Genomic DNA, 18,289 nt, shown 5'->3' with positions numbered 1-18,289 from the left:
TTCAGCCTGGTCAAAGCCCTATGGTTCATATTAAGAGGAGAGGACTAGCTGCCTAATGTTTCACTTGAAATAAGTAAAACAAAAAGGAACTCTGTGGTGACCTGAAAGAAAGAGGTTATCATCTGGAAAACCCTGTTGGGGCAAGTTTCTTCTTCAAGAAGAAAGGTTGAGGTTTTTGATTGGGGAAAAGCTAGATTTGAGGAGATGCGAAAGGACTTGCACGGTGTGCATTGGGACAATTTGTTTTATGGGCAGGATGTAGTAGAGAGATGGAAGTCTTTTAAAGATCAGATTTTGAGAGTGCAAAAGCTTTATTTTCCTGTTAGGTTAAAAGGAGGGGCAAAAGGTTTGAGAGAGCTGTGGTTTTCAAGGAATATTGGAAACTTGGTTCGAAGAAAAAGGGAGGCGTACATTAGATATAAGAAGCATGGAGTTAAGGAGATGTTTGAAAGATACATTGAATGTAAGAGGAATCTTAAGAGAGGAATTAGGAAAGCTAAAAGAAGGTACGAGGAAACTATGGCAAGCAGGGTGAAAACTAATCCAAAAGAGTTCTACAAATATGTTAATGGTAAGAGGAAAGCTAGAGACAAAATTGGTCCCTTAGAGAATCAGAGCGGAAAACTGTGTGTGGAGCCTAGAGAAATGGGGGAGATATTGAACAGTTTCTTTTCTTCGGTATTCACTAAGGAGAAGGATATTGGGAGATGTGAGATAAAAAAAAGCAAATTGGGTAAATATGGGGAATATAGAGATTACAAAAGGTGTAGTTTTAAGGCTTTTGAAGAATATAAAGGCGGATAGGTCTCCGGGACCAGACGGGATCTTCCCCAGGACATTGAGAGAAGTGAAGGAGGAAATAGCAGAGGCTCTGGCGGTAATTTTCCAAATGTCATTAGATATGGGGATAGTGCCGGAGGATTGGCGCATTGCGCATGTGGTTCCGTTATTTAAAAAGGGTTCAAGGAAGAAGCCTGGCAACTATCGGCCTGTAAGTTTGACGTCTGTGGTAGGTAAATTAATGGAGAAAATTCTTAGAGATAGTACTTATAAACATCTGGATAGACAGGGTCTGATCAGGAGCACTCAACATGGATTTGTGGGAGGAAGGTCATGTTTGACCAATCTGATTGAATTTTTTGAAGAGGTAACTAAGAATGTGGATGAGGGTAGCGCAGTGGATGTTGTCTATATGGACTTCATAAGGCCTTCGATAAGGTACCACATGGGAAGGTGCAGTCTTTAGGTATAAATTTCGAGATAGTCAAATGGATTGAACATTGGCTGAAAGGGAGAGGCCAGAGAGTGGTAGTGGATAATTGTCTGTCAGGTTGGAGGCCGGTGACCAGTGGTGTGCCTCAAGGATCTGTATTGGGCCCATTGTTGTTCGTTATATACATTAATGATCTAGATGATGGGGTGGTGAATTGGATTAGTAAATATGCAGACGATACTAAGATAGGTGGAATAGTGGATAATGAAGAAGGTTTTCAAGGATTGCAGAGGGATTTGGGCTGCTTAGAAAAGTGGGCTGAAAAATGGCAGATGGAATTTAATGCTGATAAGTGTGAGGTGCTTCATTTTGGTAAGAAGAATCAGAATAGGACATACGTGGTAAATGGGAGAGCATTAATGAATACAGAAGAGCAGAAAGATTTAGGAGTAACGGTACATCGTTCCCTGAAGGTAGAAACTCACGTGAATAGGGTGGTGAAGAAGGCTTTTAGTATGCTGGCCTTTATCAATCATTGCATGGAATATAGGAGTTGGGAGGTGATGTTGAGATTGTATAAGACGTTGGTGCGGCCTAATTTGGAGTTCTGTGTGCAGTTCTGGTCGCCTAATTATAGGAAGGATATAAACAGAGTGGAGAGAGTGCAGAGAAGGTTTACCAGAATGTTACCTGGGTTTAAGCATCTAGAGTATAGGGAGAGATTGGACAGATTAGGTCTTTATTCTTTGGAGCGTAGAAGGTTGAGAGGGGATTTGATAGAAGTATTTAAGATTATGAAAGGGATAGACAGAGTGGATGTGGATAGACTATTTCCATTAAGAGGAGGAAAGATTAAAACAAGAGGACATGAGTTAAGAATTAAGGGGCAGAGGTTTAGAGGTAACATGAGGGGGAACTTCTTTACTCAGAGAGTGGTAGCCGTGTGGAATGAGCTTCCGGGAGAAATAGTGGCGGCGGAGTCAATTGTATTATTTAAGAAAAGGTTGGACAGGTATATGGATGAGAAGAAGATGGAGGGTTATGGGCATTGTGCAGGGAGGTGGGACTAGAAAAGGGTGTTTGGTTCGGTGCGGACTAGAAGGGCCTAATGGCCTGTTTCCGTGCTGTAATTGTTATGTTATGTTAAGACACTGAAGTGGCTGGTTACAAGGAATCAGTGTGGGTGTCCAGCGAACAACAAATCTCTCTCTGAAAACTGACAAGAACTTTCATGAGCGGTAACGATTTACTTTTCAATCACTAAAGCCTGGTGAACTTTAAAATGTTAAATTCTGTGCACACTTTAAGAATTGCCTGCAACCAGTAAACTTGGAGGAGTGAGAAATGAGATTGGACTCTGAATCAAAAAAAACTTTTCTGAATTTGCATTACATATATACATGCGCTTAGAATTAGAAGGTTTGGTTAGTTAAGTTAATAGTGATAAGATAAAGTTTGATCCTGTTTTCATGTTTAAAGCTAATTAAAAGCAACTTTTGTTTAAGTAACCATTTGTCTTGGTGAATATCTATTGCTGCTGGGTTTTGGGGTCTTCTGGGATTCTAACACTTTTTTGTCACTTTTTTGTCACTTTTTCTCTTTTTTGAGGAGAGCAAGGATTCAGTCTAACCGCACGTCATCATATGGCATGCCCCCCCACAATATCGAATTCTTGATGCAATTTGTTTGTATCAGCAACAAATATAGATATCACACACTTGGAACTGTTTTTCTGAATTGCCATTGGTATTGGTTGTCATCTGAGGCCCCAGTGCTGATCTTTAACTGAAAATGCTCCATTTATTCCAGATGTTTCTTTCCAATAACTAAGCCTGGAAAGAAGTTGATGTATTACCTGAAAACTACCCACTCTTGTTTACTTCTCTTACATGGCACCTTAGTTAAATCCTTTTCAGAAAGTCCAAAAGCACCAATCAACTTGTGTGAGAACGAGTACAGCCACTATTTCTACAGCTGTGTGCTACAAAATGCTCAGATACAGATCACCAGGAAATGTTATTGACTTTCTGTCCCTTTTTTTGGACTAAATTTTAATAAAACAGCAAATTGTAGCTTGAGCCATTAGCAGCAAGAAAACAATTAGAGCATCGATCATGAACAGGCCCTTCGGCCCACATGTCTTCACCAAGCATGATACCCAAATTAAACTAGAACTCTGCACATGATGTATATCCTTTATTTCCTGCAGATTTGTATGTCTATATAGAAACCTTAAATGGTTTTGCATCTGCTTCCATCACTGCTCCTGGCAGCCCATTCCAGGCACCTTCCACTTTTTTTTTAAACAAACTTGCCCTGCCCATCTCTGAATTTGAACTCTTCACCTTAAAACACCTCTGGTCTATGATGTTTTTACCTTCTGATAAGCATTCTGACTGCCCACTCTCAGTGCCTCTAATTTTATAAATATCTCCCAGTAGCTTTTGATGCTTCAAAGAAAACAACCCAAGTTGTCCAATCTCTTCATAGCTCTTTCCTCCACCCACCACCCCAAATTCAGACATCCTTTTTTGAATATTTTATTTTGAGCATTTTCAATCACTGTGCAGTCAAAATGAAGAATAATCAAAAAGGAAAAAAAACATCAATTTCAATAATATTAACAAAATAATACAATATTGATCCACATGTCAATATTAAAGAAAATGAGGAAAAGAATCAATTCAATTATTATAAAAGAAAAATTACAATAATACTGGAAAAATGCAAATTCAATGTCCATGTTGAATCAAAGGGAGAATAAGATAATAGATAATAGAGAAAGAAGAACCCTCGAACCCTCCAAGAAACAAGAAAAAGTTAAAAAAAGAGAATAATAAAAAGAAAAGAATGGCTTTACTTCAACCCCACTCCCATCAAGGGACAAATAACCTGACTCATCTAGAGTCCTCACCGCTGCGAGCACTTTGGGGGAGAGGGGTGGGGGGTTAGAAACAGGAGGGAGGAATCAGATTTATCCTGATGTACCTTGGATATGAATTCCATATTCTTAAAAATATATCACGTATCATAAATATATCACCTATCATAGGTGATCTTCTCCAGGGGAACACAATTCATTATTTCTGTCTTCCAGCAGGTTGAACCTATTTGGGAATCAGATTTCCAAGTAACCGCTATGCATTTCCTGGCCACTACTATAGCGAGCTTAACAAATTTTGATTGATGTTTTGACAGTCTCATTTTAGGTCTTGCGTCTTCTAAATTTCTCAATAAAAATAATTCTGGTTCTTGAGGGTATCAAATTCCTGTAAATTTTTTTCATGGGGATTACCCAAATCTTCCAAAAGAGGCCTTCACTTTAGGGCATGAATGCAAGAAAGTACCTATTTCTTGACCACATTGAAAACATCTGTCTGATAATTCAGATTTGAATTTGAGTAAATCTGACATTCTGTCACAATCATGTATTTTCCTGTGTCGGGAACGGTGCCAATTGCTGTTGATGTATTTGACGTGACACGGCAGTAATAAAGTGCACGTGTGGGTTCATTCAGCAGGCTGCATGCGTTGTGATGGATCACGCATGCAAGGGGAGGAGGTTGAGAACATCGAGATCACCTGTGTGGTGGAGAGCCACTGAAAAATTCATAGGGGTTTGGATGAGTGTTTGAGCGGGATAAAGAGTTGATTTCATTTTGCACTGAAAAAGCAAGTGAGTGCTTTCTTTAAATTGTGTGTATACTGGGTAAATTACTGCAGCTACAATCCTAGCAAATCTCTTCTGCATACATTCCAAATTCTCCACATCCTTCCTGTAATGCAACAACACCATATGACTTTGATTAGGCTGCACTTGTATAGCTCAGTACTGGAAAGAAATCATTGAAGTATCTCAGGAGGTGCTGAAGAAAGAAAGCTCTATATTTATTGTCTTTTATGTGTATGTGGCAGTGATGGCATTCCCAGTGGATTTGCTTGCTGACCTGGAGCATGAAGATATTGAGCAAACTGCAGAGGAATACATGTCTAGTCTGCTGTACGGTGACCCTGACAAGCTGGAATATTTCACACTACCCAACAGAAGAAAGGTAGGAAAAATCCTGAAAGTTCTCAGGAGAGGCAGCTTTTTTGGAGAAAAAAATGGTTGATGTTTTGAGTCTGTAATCTTTTTGCAATATCTGCAGTCTTTCTATCAGGTAATAGTTAGAGATTGTTTCTTGCATGGAAGAGGGATGGGCCATCAGGATGTTAACTAGTAATTAGCGCAACGCTATTACAGTGCCAGCAACTGAGGTTTGAATCTTGTGCTGTCTGTAAGGAGTTTGTGCATTCTCCCCATATCTGTGTGGGTTTTCCATTGCTCAAGTGTAGGTCACTTGGTGGTAATTGGATGGCAGGGGCTCATCCGCCAAAGTGTAATTTCTATAAATTTAAAGACCATTTGAAAACATTTCCATGGCTGACAATTCAATTATTGAGAAAACACTGCTGTTCGAAGGAATATGGTGTATTTGTCACAATGGTTATGTGCTTCTACCTCCAGTGATTTGGAGATGTTGAAATGGAAATATGATTCAGAATCTGGATAAATGCTTCAAAAGCAGATAATTTCCCAACCTCCACCTGGGGGAAATTGCCTGTAATTACATGAAGAATAGCTTCTTAAATGACACACAGTTGATTTTGGTTATAAAGTTATTTCCCTAGCCTTTCTGCATCAATGAGGTTTTGGAGCAAACTTTTTATCATCTTTCTCTTTTAGTAGCTTCCAATTTTGGAGCTGAGCATTTTCTATATTTTAGCTGTTGTAATCCACATACTACTTCTGTTAGTATGATTTGAATCCCTTGGCGACAAATTGTATCACTCCAAAGATGTTCTGAGAATTTTTTAAAGGGTCCAAAAGCAAGAGACTCTATGTAGATTCTGTAAATTTAAAATATTATTAAAGTGCTTGAAATTTCTGGAAGAGAGAAACAAATTTAATGCTTCAGGTTGATGATTGGTCATCAGAAACAAAATGTTTGTAGAATAGATGCAAAGAAAGGTTTATTTTTAAAAAAAAAAGGAAACTAGAAGGAAAGGTCTGTGATGACGATTTTGTTTTACATCAGATCCTTCTCATTTATGTAGAATGTTTGATGTTAGTGCAACATCTGCCTCCCTGGGTGCTTTATGGGCTTGACTTCTACTGGCAGGTATTAAGCAAGAAGATTTTGATCGATTTAATCTGAGTACGAATGGTTTGTGAGAAAAGGTTGTATTTAATAGCAACTAATTGATGTGTGTTTCTTGTACACAGATTCCAATAAGTCTGTCCTCCATTGCTTTTGTTCCACTCTATGGTGGTGATGTGATGTATAAAATCCTGGCCTTGTTTGCTCCGGAAAGTCAATTCACAGGTTAGTGCTGCCTCTTTCTAAAACAATTTTCCAATCAATAGGAAACTTCGTTATTTCATCCATGCATATAAAATTACTCTTGTAAAAAAAAATTAAAAAATACTGCCTCTGTATATAACTTTGGTCAATAACATTTTATCTTTGACTACTTGTAAGTTTTTGATTTATATATAAAAAAAAACTGACATTACCTGGCAAACATCGTGAATGTTTATTTGCTTCTACCAATTATGTCAGACTTGGAGACCTCTAATAGATCTGTTAATATACAAAGATGAAGTATCCATGATGCATGAAAGGACACATGTTCACTACTTGATTCCCTTTGACCAAATTCCATTAAACTCCTTATGTACAAAAGTAACAGGTTGTTATGAAGCCAACACTCATTTAAAATTTCTCTTGCTGTCCTTTCAAGCTGTGGCATTGTATCTAGTGGATCGGTGGTGGGCAATTGATGATGTCATCAAAACTGTTGAGTCCTCCCGGCAGGGACTTCAGCAGGTAAACGAATTCTGTTCATACTTAAGCTTGCATTTTTTTTATATGTGTTGTAGATTTGGCTTATTTTAAGCCCATGGAATTAAATGGGCAGGGGTAACTTGTATTCATATCTTAAAGCAGGGGTTCCCAACCTTTTTGTTCCTCTGTACCCCTTGGGCGTTTTTATAGGTTCCCGTGTACCCCTAAAAATTAAAGATTTTTAAAAAAAACACGACATTGTGCAATCTGACTGCGGCTTACAACACCATGTATTGTACAGTAGTGGTTATTCTCTCAGACCCAATGTACCCCCTGAAAAGTGCAAATGTACCACTGGGAGTACATGTACCCCAGGTTGGGAACCCCTGCCTTAAAGGGTAACAATGAATGGTCTCCAGACTGGCAGAAATATAAGTAGTGATCCCTAAGACTCAGTGTTCTTGTACAGTAGAATGCTGGTTCTATTACTGTACATGGGAGGATGGAGCAGGTAAATATCTGGCTGGAAAGAGGGTGTAGGATGAATAGCTTTGCATTTTTTTAAAAAGTGATTGTGCAAGAGGTGGGATATGTAGAGGTCAAATGAGTTGGACTTCAATGTGATTGAGACCAATATGCCAGTAGCTTGCTAGCTAATGGGGAGGGTTTAAACTAGTTTGGCAGGGCTATAAAGAAACTAAATGGGCTCAAAGGGTGATTATACTATTTGGATGTTTCTCTATCAAACTAACTACAGTGCTTTCCAGCACTGTCTGTAAGGAGTTTGTACTTTCTCACTGTGTCTGCATGGGTTTCCTTCAAGTGCTCTGGTTTCCTCCCACTGTTCAAAGCATACAAGGGTTGTAGGCCAATTGAGTGTAATTGGGTAGCACGAGCTCATGGCCCAGAAAGGCAGACCAATTAGCAGCTAAGAAACCCACACGGGATGTGGGGAACTTGTAGTCAGGCGAACCTGCACAGGCTGTGGGCTGTTGGACACTGGCTCATGGGAACCTGGTATCAGGTCTGCGATTCGAAAGGGTGCAGAGGGCACTCCTAAGAGACCTTTTGGGGCTGTAGGCTTCCTGATTGTTTGATGTTTGGATCTGGACCTTGGATTGCTGATGAATTGAACAGGAGTCTGTGTGGCTGTAGAGACTCTGGGAGCACTGTTGGTGAATCCACGGACTCAGTAACTCTGAAGGCCCTTTCTTTTGCTGCTTTTCCCCTCGTGGTGTAAGGGGCGCCAGGCAATACTAACAGAGACTCCTTGCAGCAGGTAAAGGTTGAAGTACACCTAGGTTACATTTTTAATGTACAATAAAATCCCTGGTATGTGGCACCTAAGGGGATTGCTAATGCCATATATACAAATTTTCTGGTTGCTTGAGACACACTCTTGCAATGTCTAACTAATACATTTGCATTAAAAATAAACAGCTTAAAAGATGTTGCAAAATGTAATTTGAAAAAAAAAATCAATATTGTAGCCTTTAATTATGCAAAGTTCACTTTAATAAAGTAAGTACTTTATTAAAGAGTTTGCCTGATCTTGGATGCTAAGCAGACTCTGAACTGGTCAGAACTTGGAAGGGAGACCACCTAGGAACACCAGGTTTCTGTGAGGGGTGCTGGGCAAAGTGGTGACTCTGCCTTACAGTAGAGAAAAGTTAAAAAAATTCGTGTATGTTACATTCTAACTGTAGTATTACATGGCAATAATGACCTGTTACCATAACTTATAAAACTTGATTTAAATTCGAACCCCTGTCGTTGGCACTGTAATTGTGTTGCCTTGGCTGCTGCACTCTCTGTACCGTCATAATAGACCCCCTCCCCTCCAAGTTTACTGTTATGGGTATATTATATTTTGTATTAATATGTCTTTAAAAGAGTTAGATTGTGGGAGTTGAGTGTAGGTCACTTCACAAACAGATACTTACACTTCACACCTCATTTAAAATGCCAGAGCTTTGCTAAGGCTCGACATCCAGGGTCCAAGTACCTTTGCAAAGACCATGAAATTGTTTTGGAAGGAATTTCAAAAAGCAGGTGCAAATGGAAGAGTCTGGGTTCAAATACTGATAAAGATCTTTCAAGGGTTTGGTTAGCCCTGCAAGAAGTTCAGGTTTTTACAAGCGGAGAGAGGAAAGAACAAACAGGATAGGATTCTATAGAGAGAGGGGGAGAACTGAGTTCTACAGTGGCTTTTGAGGCTTGTTGAAAACTCCATTTTGAAGACTGGTTGAGAGTTCTGAGTTCAGCCTGTTGTAAACCCTTGTGGTCCTTACAAGAGGAAATGGCTAGAGTATTTCTCCTGAAATAAGGAAAGCAAAAGGAACTCTGGTGACCTGGAAGAAAAGGTTATCACTTTGGAAAACCCATGATGGGGCAAGTTTCTTCGGCAAGACACTGAAGTGACTGATCGTGGGAGATCGGTTTGTGTCCAACGAGCAACAAATCTCTCTGAAACCAACTGAGCAGTAACCATTTACCTTTAAGCACCAGAGCTTGGTGAAAATTCATAAATGTTAAATTAGTATAAGAATTGCCTGACACCTGAACTTGGAGTGAGAAGTGAGATTGGACTGTGAAACAAAGAACTTTCCCGAACATGTACACATTACGTACATGTGCTCTTTGAATTAGGCGGGGGTTAAGTTAATAGAAATAAGTTTATTAAAGTTTGATCCTAAAACAGGATCAAACTTTTAATAAAAATTGCTTTAATTTTCTTTGAAGTAGCCATTTGCCTTGGTGAATTTCTATTGCTGCTGGGTTTTGGGGTCCTCTAGACTTGTAACTACAGATAAAGCCTTACTAATGTACTTAATAGTAATAAAAATAAAGACTCTGAGGCAGGGATAGGGAGACACTTTGGGAGAGTCACCCCCATGGTGGGCACTGCCATTTCTTTCCAATGAAACTTTATTCAAACAGCTGCTAAGGGCAGGGCATTACTCTGTTGGCTGAATTTTTTCTCCCACCTTCACTGGGTTGAGTGTTGCTTTGCAGAACCTTTTAAACTTTTATTTAAATATTGAATTTTTATTATGTGGCAGTGAAAGTAACCTTGGCAAGCAGGCATTCCATTGGCGAGTCTCTCAGGGCAACTCTAATCTTAAAGTATGTCAAAGTTTTGTACTTTAAAGAACCAGGATAATAGCTGGTGATTTGGTACAGTTGTAATTACTACAGTATTTGAGTTGACAAATGGTCTTGCCTATCTATCTACTTTTTCTTTGCTAATTAATAATTCTGAACTTTTTTGTAGAGTGTGGCAACATTTTTGTGAGCTGCCTGTATGGCACAGTATGCTTTCCACACTGCTTTTCATATTGTTGTCTTTTTCAACAATGATGACTTACTGACATGTTTGTCTCCATAGGTAACTTCACTTGGGGAGCGTATTGTTCTATACGTCTTGAATCGCATTATTTACAGAGCACAGGAAATGAAGGCTGATGAGCTTCCTTTCCTTTGTCATGGTGCCACAGAGTACGCTAAAATTCTCTGGAAGTCTGGGAAAGCAATTGGCTTCTACTCCATCAAACCCACTGGTATGTAACACATGGTTGGATTGGCTACTGTGAAGTGTGTAGGTGAGATTTCTCAGAACAGTACCAAGGTCTTCACTTTTGTAGAAAGGCTAGAGCTGCTGGGATTGTTCTCCCTGAAGAAGAGCAGATTAATGATAGATTTAATAGAAAATGCGTTCAAATGTTTTAACTGAATAAAGAAAGGTAAACCAGGATAATCGTGAGAAGGATTTCGACAGGACCCAGAGTCTGGAAAATTGACTGAAAAACCTGAGGAGATGGGTTTTTTTGTGCAGTATTGTTGTGATTTAGATTGTCCTATCTGGAAAGGAGGAATCCAGTTGTCATACTGACTTCCAAAAGAGATTTCAGTATATCGTGGAAAGGAGATGCTTGCTGGGTTGCAGGGAGTTATGACATAGAGATGGGAACGAGCTAGAATACCACAGCAGAGTACAGGCCCTCAATGTTGTGCAGATCCATGTATTCCTATCAAAAAAGTAAGGACTTTTACTCAATCAGGGACTCATTCAAGGACTCTTACTTTTGCATTTTATCTTTTCCTCTCTGTATTGCACATCACTTGTTTACATTTCTTTATTTGTTTACACATGTACATTGTGCATAGTTTTTTTGCATTACCAATAAATGGTAATTCTGCCTTTTCCGCAGGAAAAAGAATCTCATGGTTGTACGTGTTGTCAAGTATGTACTCTGACAATAAATCTGAAATCAAAATGTAAAAAATCTAAACCCTTCCTACCTTGTTAGCCTCTTTTTTTCATCCATGCCCCTGTCTAATAGTCTTTGAAACACCCCTAAAGTTTCATTCTCCTCCACCATCCCTGGCAAGCATCCACGGCTTTTTAAAAAAAAAACCTTATCCCTGATGTCTCCCCTAAACTTTCCTCCCTTCACTTTGTTCAGATATCTTCTAGTGTTTGCTACTCCTGGCCTGAGTAAAAGGTACTGGCTGTCCTACCCTATCTATACCTCTCAGTATCTTGTAGATCTTGATCAAGTCACATTTCATCCTTCTATGGTCCAAAGAGAAAAGCCCGAGCTCTGATAACCTTGCCTAATAAGACATTTTCCAATCTAGGAAGCATCCTGGTAATTCTTCTCTGTACCTTCTCCATAGTTTCCACATCTTCCCTCTAATGAGATGACCAGAACTGACCACAATATGCTAAGTATGACTCATCAGAGCTTTGTAGGGTTACAACATGACCTCTTTTAATCCCCTGACTAATGAAGCCCAGCATCCTGTAAGCCACCTTAACTATCCAATTAACTAACCTGTGCTGGAACTTGAAAAGATGTATGGATTTGGACCCCAAGGTCCCTCTGTTCTTCCACACTGTTAGTATCTGTCCATTGATTCTATACTCAGCCTTCTAGTTTGACATTCCAAAATGCATCACCTCACACTTATCCAGATCGAACTCCATCTCCCACTTCTCTGCCAAACTCTGCATCTGTCTATATCCTTTTGTAACCTACGATGACCTTTAACACTCTCCACAACTCTTCTAACCTTCGTATCATCCACAAACGTACTGACTCGTCCTTCCCCTTCTAGGTTATTTATAAAAATCACAAAGAGCAGGGGTCCCAGAACAGTTTCCTGTGGAACTCCACTAGTCATTGACCTTCAAGCAGAATACATTCCATCCACTACTACTGTGCTTTCTACAGGCAAGCCAATTCTGAATCCACACAGCCAAGGTTTCATGGATCCCATGCTTCATGACTTTCTGAACGAGTCTGTTATGGGGAATCTTGTCAAATGCCTTACTGAAATCTGTATCACCACATCTACTGCCCTACTTCCAATTTATTTTATTAGCTCCTCAAAAAAATTCAATCAGGCTTTTGTGGGATGACCTTCCCCTCACAAAGCCATGCTGACTATCCCTGAGAAGTTGACTTGTCCAAATGCTCAGAAATCTGCCTCTCCAATAGTTTGCACACCACTGACATAAGACTCACCGGTCTATAATTCCAAGGATTCTCCCTATTAGCTTTTTTTTAATCAAGGGGACCACATTTGCCATTCTCCAATCCTCCGGCACCTCCCCTATGGCAAATATCATCACCAATACCTCAGCTTTCTCTTTCCACCCTTCCCATAGCAACCTGGGTTATCTCTTGTCTGACTGATGGGACTTATCAATCTTAATATTTTTAAGATCAATAATTTCCTCTTTCCTCATTTCCACATGGTCTAGCACACAAGCTTGTTCTATTCAGACCTTGCCTTGATCGAGGTCATTTTCTCTGGTGAATACTGAACCAAATGTTAATTTAGGACCTCCCCCACCTTCTCTGCCTCCAGGAAAATGTTGCCTCCTTTATTAAGTAGCCCTACCTTCACTCTTGTAATCCTTCTGTTCTTCATGCATGCAAATAATGCCTTGGGGTTCACAATAATCCTACATGCCAAGACCTTCTCATGCCCCCTTCAAGCTCTCCTAAGTCCTTTCTTAAGTTACTTCCTGGCTATAATATAATTCTTATGAGCTATTCCTTTTATTTTTGCTATTGAATCTAATGTTTACATCCTTCTTCCTCTTAACTAACTGTCTCACCTGTTTTGTCAACCATAATTCTCTTTACCTACCATCTTTTCCCTTTCTCAGTGGGACAAACCTATTGAGAACCCCGAGAAAGTGGTTCATAAACATCCTCCACATGTGTTTTTTTTTCCTGAGAACATCTGTTTCCAATTTACTCCCCCTAATTCCTGCCTCATCCCATTGTAATTAGCTCTTCCCCAATTAAACACTATCCCTTTCTGTCTTCTTTTATCCTTGTCCATAACTATGCTAAAACTCAGGGAGGTCAATATCAATGAAAAGCTCCCCCACTAAGAGGTCTGTCACCTGACCAGGTTTATTACCCAGTACTAGATCCAGTATGGCCTGTCCTCTAGTCAACTGGTCCTTCTTGGACACACCTGACAAATTCAGCCCCATCTATCCCTCTTGCAGTCAGGAGGTACCAGTCAGTATTTGGGAAGTTGAAGTCTCTCATAACAATGACCCTTTAATTTCTGCACCGTTCCAAAATCTGCCTAATTTTCCTCCGTATCCAGAGGACTATTTGGGGGGGCTTTTTGACTTCTCCCAGTACAGTGATTTGCTCCCAGAAAATCCTGACTTTCACTCACCCTGACTCAGTAGACACCCCCTCTATGGCATCCTCCCTTTCTACAGCTGTGATGCTGTCCCTGACCAGAAATGCTACTCCCCCTCCCCCACTCTTTAACCTCCCATTCTATCCCTATTAAAACTCCTAAATCTGCATCAGCTAATGTTGTCCTTCTGTCAAACAAGTCTCTGTAAAAGCCACAACATCATAATTCAATGTCGTGATCCATGCTCTAAGTTCTTCTCCTTTGTTCCTAATACTCCTTGCATTGAAAAGGACACATTTCAAATCCCCCAACTGACTGCATTTATGCTTCCTCCCCTGCCTTCCCTTCCTTACAAACTCTGAACATGTAGAATCATTCTTTCCACCTTCTGCCCAATTTTCTGCACTCACATTCTGGTTCCCATCCCCCTGCCAAACTAGTTTAAACCCTCCCCAACAGCTCTAGAAAACCTTTCTGCCAGGATATTAGTTCTTCACTTCAGATATAACATGTCCTTTTTGTACAGGCCAGACCTTCCCCAGAAGAGATTCTAATGATCCACAAATCTGAACCCCTGCTCCTTGCATTCATCTACCATAACTTCCTTTCCCTTCCCTCATTTGGTGCGTGGCATAGGCAGCAATCCTGAGATTACCACCCTTGAGATCCTGTTTTTCAGTTTCTTTCCTAACTCCCTGTGTTCCTTAAGACCTCATCTCTACTCCTTTCCATTGTCATTGGCACCAACATGGACAGCGACATCTGGCTTTTCACTCTTCTGCTTGAGAATGCTGTGGACTCTATCAGAGACGACCTTGACCCTGGCACCTGGAAGGCATCTTGTCATCTGGGAGTGTCAACTCTGTTCACAGAACCTCCTGACTGCCTAAGCATTGAATCCCTAATCACTATTGCACTCCTCCTCTGCCCCCTTCCCTTTGTAGCTGAAGTGCCAGAGACTTAAGTGTTGATGCTGCTCAGGATTAGTGTTCAGTATCACAGATTTAGTTGCAGTGATGCTCTCACTTCCTTGCCTGTCGGTAGATGTAGCTGAAAATACCCTTGGTTTTCCAACAGCTGGTTCAGAATGATCTTAGCTCAGCAACCAGGGCTCAAAAGAACAACTGGGGTTATGATGCAGAAGAAGACAAAGATAATGACCATGGCAACCAGATCCTACCTAATTTCTAGCAGCTGGGGGCGGGTTATAGGAACAGTGGAGATATGAAAACTAGAGAGAAAGGAAAGGGGTAGGTAGAACTGAAGGGATGTTGGACCTGTGTCAGCGCAACATAACTGAGATTAATAATGCGCTGTATAGGCTGGTGCAGTACGATTTTCCCCACCAGCTATATTGAACACCACAAAAATAAATGTGGACAGTCGGGTTGGCGTGCATGTGCGTGGACATGTATGTGTGTGGGTGCATATGCGTGTTTCTATTTTGTGTGACAAAATAGAAATCTAATGTTTTCTTTTCACTTTTTGTTGACTCAACCCTTTCTACAAGTAGGATGATTAGATGTTAGGAAAGGAACATTCATGACTTTAACCCAAAGGCTTCAATACTTCATCACATCATGCAGTCATTTGCTTGATTAACAATTGCACATAATAAAGCAGTGTATTTTCTTTGTGTTCCTGCCTTGCTTTTCATCTTGAAGATTCCATTATTTTTTTTCTTCTGTAGGAAGCAAGTGTCATGCCTTCTTGACTCAATGTTACCAGCTGCCAATCATGGACACCATCTTTGTGAGGAAGAAACATCGTGGAAAGGGATATGGTCTTCAGATGCTGGAAGATTTTGTTGACTGTTTCACAGAGGATGCACTGGGTTTGAGATATCCACTCTCACCATCTATGTATGGAGGTAATTTAAAAAAAAGACAGGTAGAAAGGAATATGATAAAATCTTTGACATATTGATTTTTGGGGAACTTCTTTAACTATCTAATGTATTACTGAATCAAACATTGTATACAGCAAATCCACAATGGAAATTTGGTTGGGGGGAAATCGGAGAGCCCCAAAATGTTATAATAAAGTAGATTATCTTAAGAATCTCTGGTTTTGACAGCCCATTTTACCAACAATGTTCACATCAAAGCTACCATGATTATCATCGGTGTAGGGTGAACTTGTCTGGATGAGTTTTACTCCCAACTTCTTGAAGTAGGCTTGATTTCCAGGGATTGGTCTAGGGTGAATCAGTGTAGGGTGAACTTGTCTGGATGAGTTTTACTCCCAACTTCTTGAAGTAGGTTTGATTTCCAGGGATTGGTCTAGGGTGAATCAGTGTAGGGTGAACTTGTCTGGATGAGTTTTAGTCCCAACTTCTTGAAGTAGGTTGGATTTCCAGGAATTGGTCTTGAGACAAAAATGGACATCCATAACAATGAGGTGAGGGACACAAGGAGTACATTAAAGGTGAAATGAGCTCTCAGGCTTGAATCATGGATGTGGCAATAAAGAGAACCAAAGGAGGGTTGAGAGTATGATAAAATGGGAACTGGAGAATGAACTTAAACTTGAGGCATTGTTGGCCTGTGACCACAGACCTAATGATTAATTTGATTTGCTTTTTATTGTTATATTAATTCAATAACTTGAGCTCTATTAAAGCAAGTTGGTGAATATAATCTGCATCTAAACTGGTTGTACTTCCAAGACTCATTTGCCTATTTATATTTTCTTCAGTCTGCCAGAAGTATTTGAATAATTATCCTGATGATTGTGACCTTCTCTGGGAGGTTGAAGGTGTTGGACACCTGTTCCAGCGAAGTCGAATTGCAGACAAGATACTAACACGCATATCACCTATAAAAGGTAATCCAGTAAGCTCTATCAGAGGCTACCAAATCCCCTCTGTTCATCCATCTAAACTCTAAGAATCCACTCCTATTTGACACCTTGATTTTTTTTTAAATGTTTAAATTTAGACATACAACATGGTAACAGGCCCTTTTTGTCCACAAGTCCATGCCTCCTAATTACACCCAATTGACCTGCACCCTGGTATATTTTTGCACGGTGGGAAGAAACCAGAGCACCCAGGGAAAAATACAGATATGGGGAGAACGTACAAACTCCTTACAGTGTGGGATTTGATCCCTTGACCCAATAGGTTATGGGGATAAGGCTGGAAAGGGATACTGATGGTAGTGATCAGCCATGAGCTGTAAAATGGCGGTGCTGGCTCGACGGGCCGAAGGGCCTACTCCAGCTCCTATTGTCTATTGTAACAACATTGCACTAACCGCTACGCTAACTGTTTCAAAACAGTTTATTATAAATGTGCTGAATGTTTGTGCTGTGCAAGCATTGTGTGGAATACAAGTTTCCACTTCATTAGACCCAGAGAGAAATGACAGACACCAATGTTTTCCCAAATCCAAAGAACGAACCCTCTTTATTTAGAATTAGAAAACTATTTATAGTATCTTGGTCCCGAGGCCACTCTCGCAAGCCATTTCACACATGTGACTGGATTAGTTGATTGATGGCTCAAGTTCTGAGAACTGGTATCACCCACTCCTGGCAAAGGTGGAGTAGGGTGTCCTTGCACCTTCCCCCTTGTGCTGGTTACTCATGAGTGGAGTCTGGGATCCACTTGGAAAGGCTTCACTGGTCTCCGAACTCTGAGACTTCCTTGCGGGTTCCAGTGACATTGAAAGTATAGGCTCATTTCTGTGTGATTGGTGGTTCAATTGATTCTGAAGTTCATATGTTCCAACAAGACATCCAGGCTGAGTTGCGCAAGTGTTGTTTCAGTGAGGTTGCATTCTGTTGGTTGCAACTGGTTGGCATGTCTAGTCCAACTTGTATGGTAGAGATCATCTCCAATTTTTCTTGGGGTTCTCCCCAGCTGCCATACATCTGTCTTATCTCTGTATTTCCACACCAACACATGTTGACCATCATGCAATGTGTTTTCTTTGGATTCATGCCAGTGATTGTACTGTTATTTCATATCACAATCTCTTGGTCCAGATTCTGGTCTTTGGTGCTCATATTTTCTTACCAAAAAGGTTTTCAGCAGGTGAAATGCCACCTGGAGTTATTGGGAAGAATGTCTACAGGATCTCCTCCATTGGACCCTCTCCCTTGGCCTTGTGCACAGCTAGTTTGAATGTATCCACAAAATGTTGTACTTGACCATTGGACTGAGGATGATATGGAGGCAAGTGAATGTGTGATGCCACATTGCCTGGAGAAAAAAAAATCTAAGCCGCCTGCAGTGAACTGACTCATTTTCTAAAACTAATGTTACAGGTGAACCAAAGCGATTGAATATGGACTTGAGTTCCATGATTGGAGCCGATACAGATGGTCGGGCTACTTTGATCTCAGACCATTTGGAGTTTGTGTTCATTATGATAAGGTAGTATTCCCCATTCAGAGCCAGCTCTTCAGCGATTGACGTCCTGTTTTGTGGAAACTGCCAAAATGTTTGGCCTGGAAGTCAGCCTGAAGAAAACTGAGGTCCTCCATCAGCCAGCTCCCCACCATGACTACCAGCCCCCCCCACATCTCCATCAGGTACACAAAACTCAAAACGGTCAACCAGTTT

At 40.4% G+C, this 18,289-nt stretch overlaps 1 protein-coding gene across 4 annotated transcripts in view; it reads left to right on the top strand.

Moving 5' to 3' along the window:
- The window catches only part of LOC138763332 (soluble lamin-associated protein of 75 kDa-like), a 136,612-nt gene that overhangs the window by 70,120 nt on the left and 48,203 nt on the right, over nucleotides 1–18,289 (top strand). For all 4 annotated transcript variants that reach the window (XM_069937321.1, XM_069937294.1, XM_069937303.1 and 1 more), the window contains exons 2-7: nucleotides 5,129–5,265; nucleotides 6,480–6,579; nucleotides 6,998–7,083; nucleotides 10,430–10,601; nucleotides 15,410–15,589; nucleotides 16,417–16,545. In XM_069937321.1, coding sequence (XP_069793422.1) covers nucleotides 5,129–5,265; nucleotides 6,480–6,579; nucleotides 6,998–7,083; nucleotides 10,430–10,601; nucleotides 15,410–15,589; nucleotides 16,417–16,545 — 804 coding nt within the window. The remainder of the gene's footprint in view (nucleotides 1–5,128; nucleotides 5,266–6,479; nucleotides 6,580–6,997; nucleotides 7,084–10,429; nucleotides 10,602–15,409; nucleotides 15,590–16,416; nucleotides 16,546–18,289) is intronic.

Source organism: Narcine bancroftii, chromosome 1 (genome assembly GCF_036971445.1).
Source record: "Narcine bancroftii isolate sNarBan1 chromosome 1, sNarBan1.hap1, whole genome shotgun sequence".
Taxonomy (NCBI): domain Eukaryota; kingdom Metazoa; phylum Chordata; class Chondrichthyes; order Torpediniformes; family Narcinidae; genus Narcine; species Narcine bancroftii.
Note: the sequence above shows the minus strand (reverse complement) of the source record. Positions and strands in the feature narration are given on the sequence as shown.